This window comes from Eublepharis macularius, chromosome 5 (genome assembly GCF_028583425.1).
Source record: "Eublepharis macularius isolate TG4126 chromosome 5, MPM_Emac_v1.0, whole genome shotgun sequence".
NCBI lineage: Eukaryota > Metazoa > Chordata > Lepidosauria > Squamata > Eublepharidae > Eublepharis > Eublepharis macularius.
The window spans coordinates 59,848,022-59,858,609 of record NC_072794.1 but is presented as its reverse complement, the minus strand read 5'-3'; the positions used below and the strand labels follow the sequence as shown (position 1 = coordinate 59,858,609).

General features: G+C 41.8%; 1 protein-coding gene across 1 annotated transcript; it reads right to left on the bottom strand.

Moving 5' to 3' along the window:
- Positions 1-1,059: 1,059 nt before the first annotated feature.
- On the bottom strand, positions 1,060-9,489 carry C5H1orf52 (chromosome 5 C1orf52 homolog). Its single transcript, XM_054979177.1, has 3 exons — positions 9,096-9,489; positions 3,963-4,170; positions 1,060-1,846 (listed from the first exon to the last, which is right to left on the bottom strand). Exons 1-3 carry the CDS (start codon positions 9,360-9,362, stop codon positions 1,764-1,766), a joined length of 558 nt encoding a protein of 185 aa, XP_054835152.1. The 5' UTR covers positions 9,363-9,489; the 3' UTR covers positions 1,060-1,763.
- Positions 9,490-10,588: the final 1,099 nt, after the last annotated feature.

The window sequence follows — 10,588 nt, the reverse complement described above, 5'->3', positions numbered from 1 at the left end:
CAAAAAATGCTTTGCCTTATTCATTTATTCTATTAACTCAGTGGCTTGGGCTGCAGTTTACATTGTTACCTTTCAAAGGAGAGACATTTCAGTATGCATGCAGGCTACACTGGTGTGGCTGTAACACAGGGCAGATCCTAGCACAATAATTATACCCTGAGGGAATGTCTTAGCTTCTTTTTCATGCCTGAGTGGGAAGAAGTCTGTTTTCCAAGCAGACCATAGATTTTTCACTGCTGACTGAAAGAACACAAAGATCCAGGTTATTTACAGCACCTATTGTTCTTTGAGAACACAGACTGCTCCAGCAGAACATCTGTCACCTACAAATATACTGTGCACAAGTGGTTAGTGTTTTTGCATAAACGGAGTCTCCAAAGTCAGCTGTTAAATCAGACCATTTTAAATGTTCCACTTTTAGTAAAGGCATATTCTAAACGTAGCTCTTTTACAGATACCAAATTAGCATTTTTATTCAGTTCTGCTTACCAGCCCCAGATGTGAGAAGGACTTGAGTATTCATCCTGACAAACATGTTTGCTAGAGCAGACAGGGAATTGCTATTTGGAGCATGCTTTAAGCTGCTGACATGTCATAAGTACCAATTTCATTTGGCATTGGCACAAGGTCATAGTTACTTTTAGTAGAACTCAGAGAGAGACTAACTGGCGCAGTAATTTCCTCCATCTTGAAAATCAACGTCACAATAGGTGTAACGGCAAAATCTGCTTTGTTTAAAGCTAACCTTTTCTGTTCAGCAGTTAACTGGTCATACTATCCACAACTAAGTCCACCTACAGGTTATACACAGTCAACCCTGCATTTCATTTGTGTTATCAACTGCATTCAAAAACCTCTTCTACAAAACCAGGCTTAACCTTACATCAACATTAACCCAAAAGGCATCACATATTTTCTCTTAGCTAAATTGGTAATATGGGTGTAACAAGTAGCTTTTCTAATCTGGAGAAGGTATAATTTATCCGTGATTTATTTCTTATAATCTGCTCACCTCCCCTGTTCTGAAAAAAGAATAGCAAGAAAGCATCACCATGGATATATCATTAAAGCTATTTTATTTTAGCCTGATGGATCTCAAATCTTTTAACCCTCAGACAAGTAGCACAACAAAACAGGAGTCAAGCAGAACCTTAAAGACTAGAAGTAGATTACAAACTCAGCGCAAACACACTCCAATGAAACCCCAATCAGATACTTGCTTGCTAATAAGTGAATGTATCTGAATTGGTAATCAGGTTACCAGATAACCATTTTAAATAATTTTATTTTTGTGATCTATTTACATTCCCTACATACATTTCAAACTAGTAGCGCTATCACTGAAATACAATGCTCTGAACTTTTCTCCCTCCTAAAAATGTAATTTCTTCATTTAAAAAAAAAACTTTTAATCACAATAGAAATTCAGTAAACATCATTTACTGTTTTTGTGGCTGAACAGAATACTTCCATAGTCTGCATGAACACAAATACTTATCACAATATTCTAAGAAGTTTTGTTTAGTTAAAATCTCTGTAGCTGAAACATTCCAGGTTTATAAGTACAAAATCTGTAACAATGCCAACATATAAACTTCAGACGATAAAAATTTCACAGAATTACTGAATCCCTAAATATGCTATGTGCCATACAGTGATGCCATTATTATTTTCTTGTGGCAGTAGAAATCTTAAAGTCCAACAGATGTCCTCCTACGTGTTCAATAAAAACTTTTTTCAGAGTCATATAAACTTTGTTCAATTCATCGCTGCTTCTTCTTCTTCGTCTGCTCTTCAGGGTCCAGCTTGCGTTTCTTAACTGAAGCCGATTCATCTTTTTCATCATCTTCAAATAAAAGACACGGTTTGTCAATGAAAAGACATGGACATCTGCCAAAGATTTTACAAGCAACAGATGCAAAAACAGACAGCTTCAACAGTCCTCAGACTGACTGATTAATGTGGCAGAAAAGTAAAGTTTCAAAGTGAAATAAGTCCATTAGTGAAGAATAATAGCTATGACTGTCAATCAAATTTCATATGAAATCCATTTTCCAAGGAGGCAAGCCAAAGCACGCTTACTAGGAAGTAAATTCCATTGACATGTGGATTTGGAGTACACATGATTAAGATTGCACTATAAATGAATTATCAACTGTTGAATCATCTTAAGTACACATCTTCAATCCAGGCATCTAAGGCAGGGGTCCCTAACATTGTGCCTGCCAAGTGTTTTTAGAAAGTGGGTGGAGCCAGATGAGGCTTTTGCCCATTAGGGCTTCTGATTGGCTGTGCAGATTTTTTAAAAACACTGCTTTGGCAGCAGATGGTACCACAGCACAAAGATCTTCACTGTGTGTCTGAAAGTAAGCTGTGTGTTTAAAGGAATGTATGTTAACCCATTCAATAAAAATTATTTTTTAAAAAAATGAAAGTAAGCTGTGTGAATGTGAGAAAATATTCTAAAGCAATACATTCATTTAAAAAAAGCATCCTGTTAGAGCTCCTGCCTTAAATGTTGGAGAGTTTAATATCAGAGTTATGCATAACCTCACTCTCTGAGGTTTTTGTAGTTGCCTCCACCTATTTTGGCAGTTTTTTTGTTGTTATACTTACCACCTTGTGTCAGAATTCCAAAAAGGTACAAAATGGCTCAAAAAAGGTTGGGGAGCCCTGATCTAAGATAAAGAGGACAGGTTCTTTTTAAGCATGACACAGTTTTTCTTTATGATATTTATCTGAAAGTATGTGAAAGTATTTTAATAATACTGCTTATTCAGCAAACAGGCCTTGAGCAATGCCATACTAAATACAACAATTTTAAAATGACCTAACATTTACCACTTAAAAATCCTTTACATTTAATTATATAGACAAAAAAACTGGCAATAGCCAGTGTAACTTATGAGTCCACGCCTTCCAAAAGCTTTTTAACCTTGTCTAGTATTGAGAATGGCTCATTATCATAAAAATAGGAGCAATCCACAAATTCCTAATATTATGAAAATATTGCATTTCAGTAATCAGTGCTCCACAGTTTCTACCTGTGCAGTAGCACAAAGTCTATCAAAATATGGGATCCTTTGCAGTAGGTAAAAGTTTCAAATGATTGTTTAAGGTTTAGGATTATACTATTATTAAAGATTCTTCCCTTTGCACCAATTGCTGTTTTTTTCTTCTTTTTCACAAAGACAGGCACAGGGATGCTTGAGCTAGCTACCACATCTCTGTGGCCAAGAAGAATCCCAAGTCTTGTGCTTGATATAAACTTCACAAATTAATCAGAGGTAGCGATGGAGTGGGGGAGACCTTAATATGTGAACCTTGATTGTTATCCTCTGTATTGTTCAAAATAGATGGGTAAATCAAAAGTTCTGTTGCAGATGATACAGCGAACAGGAAACAGAAGTGCCTTGAAGTTCTTCATAACATTTTAGAAGTAAATTTGGATTAGATAAAAAATACATGCTGCCTTTTCTATCTTCTAGTAGGCAGTCCCTCCCTACTAGAAGCATCCACTATCTAAACTTTTAAAGTACCTTTTTAACTGATGGTTGGGTGGCAGTCTGATTGACTACTTCTGTGCTGCTTTTTTGTACTTTTGTGCTTTTTAAATATTTATTATATTGTTGTTTTAAATTGTTATATGTAAGTTTTACTGTAATGTTTTTATGGAGTGTAATCCGCCCTGAGCTTGCCTGTGTGAGGAGGACGGACTAGAAATCGAAACAAATAAATAAATAGTTACATTCTGTAAGAAGTGATGGGATATATTGCTAGCCATTATTATCACTGGATTTCAAACTGTACTACACTCACGAAAATGAGAATCAGAAGCAAGGAATGTCAAAGTGGGGAACACAAATTCTCAAAGGAAAGAATAACTCACATTACATGAATTCACATACAAATAAAGCTCAAGAGTTATCATCTTCCCTGTCTACAAAATTAAATGGTATTACCAGCTTGGAAGGCCTCTTGTTCTTTGTCTGGTAAGAAGCTGATTTTATTTGCGTGCTTTGGAGCATCATCGCCATTATCCTCATACATATTAGACCATTTTATTGCCATATCAAGCTCAGGCGGTGGCGGGGGCTTTGTTTCTTTAACACTGTAAGTCTCAGGGGGTGGCACAGCATTTGTGCTCCATGCCTTGAATTCCTTGGGAGGCTGTTGAAGGAAACAAAACAATTAAAGTACTGCACTGCCAGACAACCAACTGGGTGAAATGAATCTTATACTATATTTTAAAGGCATGGATGCACACATGGATAGGGGGCTGCTATCTGAAAATATAATCCTCACGCAGGGCAAGAATAATGAAGTGGCACGTCATCAGCACAAAGGTTGTTTAAAATGCAATGCTAAATCCAGCCTCCAAATTAATTAGGATGACAACTAAGTCCCTCTACATGCTGACATGTAACATGATGACGCTATGTTACTGGAGTAACCCCCCTCCCCGATGCTATACCAGCATAGGGGCTAGAAATAGGCATCCTGGGGAGGACTTAGTAGCCTTCTCTCCCACTTGAACACACAAACACAAGCCTAGATTCTTCAACAGGAGATTGAAGGACAATATATCATACACAGGTAAGCAACGGAGGGTGACCTCCCTACACCTCAAACTTGTTGCGGAACAGCCCCATACAAAAGGTACTAAAAATGCCTTCCTCCCTCAAGCGTTACTAATAGTGTCTCTGATACCAGGGGCATATCTTAAATATTCACAGTGCAGAAAAATCAAAAAGAGTCCAGTAGCACCTTTAGTCTTAAAGGTGCTACTGGACTCTTTTTGATTTTGCTACTACAGACTAACACAGCTAACTCCTCTGGAACAGTGCAGAAAGGCACCTCTCTCCTCACAAAGTATGCTGAAAGATCATCATAATAATTTTGTACTGATGATATAATTCCACATGGAAGTGAGATAAATAGGGAGAACTACCACATTTCTAGGAAACTATCAGACTGTAATGATTTGCTGTTTGATTTTATTTGTTTTTAAACCTTTGCCTTTGGACTTTTAATCTAGCTCCTTCTTACTTTACCTTAAACTTATACCTCAGGAGGTACTCTGGTCACAACTAACACTTCTTTTATTTCCACTCACACAGAGCTTCAGGGGTTCTCTACTTTACCTAATATTTTACCTCGAAAACACCTTCCCTTTTGTGTCTGTTTGACCTTTATATTGCTGCCTCCCTGACTCCTTCAAAAGGCTTCTGCTGCCTTAGACCTCCTCATTTTTAATGTAATATATGAAGGCTTGTTATAGATGGTAGTTCAACAGAACAGTCAGCATGCAAGGGTAGTTGAACAGGGGGAAAGTGTCTTACTTAAACAAAGGTATATTTTTTTAAAAAGTACATAAATAGGATGGTTGCAGAGTTTTGATAAGCTTATTGGTTTCAGAATCATTCTTAAGCTTAGAGATTTCAAAAATAATTTTCTTAAAGGTATATTCACAGACTCAGTCCCACAGACTAATTTTCCACACAATAAACTCTCTTCTCATCTGCTCAGACATAGTTTTTCTCAGACCTTTCAGCACAGAACTAGATAGATTAATCTCTCTCAGATACAAACTGATCCAAGCACACACAGTTTGCCTAACCTGGACAGATTTAGGCTCTTCAGCTTCCTACACAGAATCCTTTCTCAGAGACACTTAAAGACTGACTTAACCAGAATCTCCTGGATGGTTAACTTTCTTTCTGAAACACGCAGGCTCTCTCAGACTCTATACAATTTGCCTATGTATATCTGAGAAATCTCTGAGATATACAAATGCTGACTGAAAACTTATTCCCTCAACTCTGTTTAAAAAACAACAGTTCATTCTGCCCCCTAGTGTACAGCTATCATCCAATCATAGTACACTCCATTTATCCGTCCAGCCCAGGGTTGCCAGCTCCAAGTTGGGAAATTCCTGGAGATCTGGGGGGTGAAACCTGGAAAAACCTGGAGAAAGTGGGGTTTGGGGATGGAAAGGACCTTGGCCTGGCATAATTTCATACAGTCCACCCCCCAAAATAGCCATTTTCTCCAGGTGGACTGATCTCTATGGCCTGGAGACCAGTTGTAATTCTGGAAGATCTCCAGCCACTACCTGGAGGCTGGCAACCCTAGTCCAGTCCTCCTCCCGTCTTTCCTCAGAGGCTTGCATTTCAACCCACACTAACAAGCAGAAATAAAATCCAAACTATTTAGATGCAAAACATTACTCAAAACAATTCTGCTGCTGCTGCTGCTGCTGGCCAAACACTCATGACATCCTTTTGCCTTGTAAGTCATAGCCCTGTGGAACAGCCCAAACAAAAACTACAGAGTTCCAGTATAACTCCCTCCAAAGGTAAATATTATACCAACTACTATACTTTCTTCCCCAATGGATAAAACCCAGAGTGTGGGACACCACCCAAAGCAGGAAGGGGGCAGATATAGCAACAGGAATAGTACCTAGGTGATGCCACTACTAACTCACTACTATGTGCCTAGAGCTTGAATCCATATGCTGCCTGTTGCTACTATGGAACATTACCATCCTTGTGTCTGTTGTCTTTCCAAACGAAACTGAATAAGGAGCAACCCTGCTCAAGGAAGGAAGGTACAAAGAATTCAGAACAGTGTGGGTCAAAAATTCTCACTAAAGTGTATTATTTCACCAATTTAGTCAATAAATACAATTAAACAACAAGACCCACGTTCCTTATAAGGCATGCTTAGTTGAGAAAATAAAGTCTCAATGCAGATCTGGTAGCGAGAACTGGAGAAAATCCAATGTCGGGGTGTGTGACAAGGCACGTCCCGCTTTGGAAACTGCAGGCGTCGATGAGCGAGCTGCAGTGTTCCGAGCTAGAAAATCGTCAGGAGTACGAAGACGAAGTTGCTGTGGAGAGCAGAGCTGTAAAATGATCAAAGGCAAGGCAGAGCCATAAATAAATCCAAGGCAACGAGCCAAGCCGGCCTCTTTTTTTCACTCGTTTCAGATATTTAAATCTTTCTTCAGGCCATAGCATAAACATTGTTCAAAAGCAGCAAGTCGATATCCAGTTCCTTGCAACAGTAATTAGGAATGTCTAAGATTCAACAGTAATTAGGATTGTCTAAGGGTCAACAGTAATTAGGATTGTTTGCTGTTGTCTTTTCCAGGCAGCCCTCCAACTGGGGTTGAAGAAATGAAAATGACAGACCCCATTGACAGTGCAGTGACAACCATCTGCAGAAGTTAGAACACAACCAACTGTACCTAGCTGCTCTGCAGTTACCAACTGTCTTGTTCTAGCCTTAACAGACAGTTTGACCAACATAGGTGAACCTGTCATGGACGTAGTGACAGTACTGTTATCCTTTTTGTTCTGCTGTCAGTGCAGCCCTCGAAAGCACAGGAGTATTGCTAGACCAAGAGAGCTGGTGATCCCATTCATCTAACTTGCATTCAGAACTCCATTCCTGATTCAGATCAATAACTGTCTGGACTATTTCCCTCTTGCATCTTTGTTTTACTGAGGTTTGGTTGATGGTGATCTGTATCCACCCCTGCTTGTTATTAACCTCAGCTGTCTTCATACTGGAAGGAGGCTGAAAGGGTCTGCACAGTTTCAAGTGGGTAGCCACGTTAGTTGAAGCAGAACGAAAATAGAGTCCAACAGCACCTAAAAGACCAACAAAATTTTCCAGGGCATAAGCTTTTGGCAAGGCTCATTTTGCTTGAGCTGTCTGCAGATGTGTGTTCTTGCAAGGGGGGAGGGGTGCTGACCACTGCTTTTATACGATATTATAAAATATCGTATGATATATGATATTTTGCCGTTCATCAGCTTGTTGTTGATGAACAAGCTGGTCCAAAGACGAGTTTTGTCCTTGGCTGAAAAGGTGGGAACTGCCCCATCCCAGTTTCCATATGATTATTTCTGCAGCCACCCTGCACTTTCCTCTTTAAGCTACTGCAAAGTTGGTTTTCCTTTGCTTTGGTTTAAAAGGCAAAGCTGCAAAAGCCACACTGGCTGTGCTCCAAAGGAGCAAGGGGTTGTGTGGAAGCTCCCCCCCCCAAAGTGGGGGCCTCCTGTTAAGAGTGCCCAGATTCACTCTGTCAGCTGGGATGCGGTTAAGGGGGGGCAAGGAGAATATGGCAGTGCCTGGCTTCACGCTGGGCTGGCTTGGGCTCAGAGCAGCCAAGGAGGATGAACAAAGCAGCACTCCTTCTCCCTCCAACCCACTCCTTGGCCCTCCATCAGTTGAGGGGGGCATGATAGCAAGAAGGATGCTTTTCTATGGCTACTTTGGTCTTCAGCGCTACCTCTATCTGTTGGTCAAGCAAGGGACTTTCAAGTTCCTTCCCAGAGACTGCTAGCCATGAGAGCTGCCCTCCCCCCTCCTAAACTTCTGAGGCATCTTCTGTTGCTTTAGAGTTCAGATTTAGCTGCTTGGAAAAAATCCTCCGAGGTTCCTGAAGAAGCCTATAATGGAGTAAGTTATGCTAGTGTTTTAAGAAGCTAATATATTCCTGTTAAATTCAAGTAAAACCAGATATTTGATCCAACAAAGGCTAGACAGTAAATATTCTGCAGTTAAATCAGTCACGTTATGAGGTTTAAGCCGCTTGCCAAGACTAGTCCTAGCAAATCTTGGTTTACAAGACAAAAAAATGAAGTACAAGCAAGAAAAAACAAGAAAAGCGTAAGAAACTAAAACCCAGAGCACTGTTTGCCCTTCTACCACCCTAACATTTCCCTCACTGCCCGGTCAAGCTGCCAGGGCAGACTGGCGATTAAATAAACCCGAGAAAGATGCCAGTGGGCCGCGGCCGTGAGAAGCCCGCTGGTCTCGCAGCCGCTCCCTCCCCCAAGTGCGGCCCGCATGAGGGAACAGGTTGGCCCTTTGCTTTGCCCTGCCAGCCAGGGCCGATTGGGGGTCTAGGACCACCTTCTTCCTCCCAGCAGGTATGGGTGGGGGTGTCGGCAGAAGACGGAAAAGGAAGCCTCCGCCGGGGCCGTCTCTTGTCTCCCAAGCTGTCCCCGTCCTTGCTAGTCAAGGAGTAGATAATCTCCCGGTGACTGCTGGGGCACCCGGACGCACTAAGTACCAACCTCCTCGGGCGCCCGCACCACTCGGCTCTCCCAGTCGATCTCCTTGTGCAACGGGTTATAGAGAAAGGCGGGCCGGTTGACGCTGCTGAAGAGCTCGTCAGGCCTGGGCAATCGAGGCTTCCCCTCAGGGCTCCCTCGCTGCGGCGTGGCCTCCCGCTGCGAGCCCGCACCCTCCTCGTCTTCGGAGTCAGAGCCGGCGCTTGAACTGTCGTCGCTGCCATAAGCGGCGAAGAAACCCAGTGGGTCCTTGCCTTCCGCCGCTGCCATGGCGGGGCTGGTGTAACTAGGACACCCGTCCGCGGAAGCCAGGGGATGCGGAGCAGAAGGTTCCCGGCGATGCCTAGGTCCCTCTCACCGGGACAAGAGAATGGCTCTGGCCGCCCACATCGTCGCCGTCATTAGCGAGAGCAATCTTCCAGCTTCCACTGCTGATCTAAGAGCTCCAGAGGGGTGGCCTCATGAGGCTGTTGCAGCGAAAACAAACAGGACGCACACGACACGTTAAACACGAACAATATTTTATTCCAGCATTGGCTTTCCTTGTTGCTGAAAAAGCAGGCTCTAGTCCTCGAAAGCTTATACTAGAATTAAATGACATTCAGGTATCGTAAGATTTTTAAATATTGATCTTAAGATTCCTCGCGTTCGCAGTGTACTATGCGAAGTACATAATCCCTCCTAATTCTAACTCTCTTTGTCAACTACTAATCTCTGAATATAGCCATTACAAAGCGGACCCATCACTTGCCCACAGCATCCTTTGAGAAACGCCTTAAAAGGTTCAGGCAAAACCTTTCTCTAAAGCAGAGGTCTGTCCTCAACTTTTTTGAGCCAGCAGGCACCTTTGGCAACCTGACACGACATAGTGGGCACAGCAGCAAAATGGCTATCGCAGAAGGCAGAACCAACCACAAAATATCAGAGAGGTGATGCTTAACTCGATTGTAGCTCTTCAGCATTTCAGGCAGAAGCTGTTTAGTATGATGCTTTTAAAAATGAACATACCGTTTTAAAAACATTTTGTTGTATATTGAGCAAGCTAAGCAACACTCCTCTGGCAATTTATGACAGATCTCTAGTGACCAATCAGAAGCTTTCCTAGCCCCACCCAGTTTTGAAAAGAGTTGGTGGGCATCAGAAAAAGTGTCCACAGGTTGGGACCCCCTGCCCTGGAGCCTTTCAAAGGAATTGCCAAGGAGATCTCCAGCTGCTGCTGAAGAGGAAAAACTTCAAAAAAGAACAGCTGGCTGATCAATTCCTATTCTCTTTCCATAGCTAGCCTAGAAAGATTAGGGCTAAATCCTTTGTCACTAGTATTAGGACATAATGCCTAGCATACTTGATGGGGCACTCCAGATAGGCTTCTTTGATCCTTGAAATAACCATTTCACACAAGCTTCCTACAGGGGACTTCCATCTTACTTTTCTTCCATCTTAGTCATTGCACCAGTTGCTTGTTTCCAGATTCAATTCAAAGTGCTGTTGTTTGCCTT

Bases quoted from the DNA above. Each gene is read 5' to 3' on its own strand.
- C5H1orf52 (XM_054979177.1), bottom strand. From the start codon at position 9,362: ATGGCAGCGGCGGAAGGCAAGGACCCACTGGGTTTCTTCGCCGCTTAT. The intron at 4,171-9,095 runs GTTGGTACTTAG...TTCCTTCAACAG, and splicing joins TGGTGCGGGCGCCCGAGGAG to CCTCCCAAGGAATTCAAGGC. The intron at 1,847-3,962 runs GTAATACCATTT...TTTTATTTGAAG, and splicing joins ACAAGAGGCCTTCCAAGCTG to ATGATGAAAAAGATGAATCG.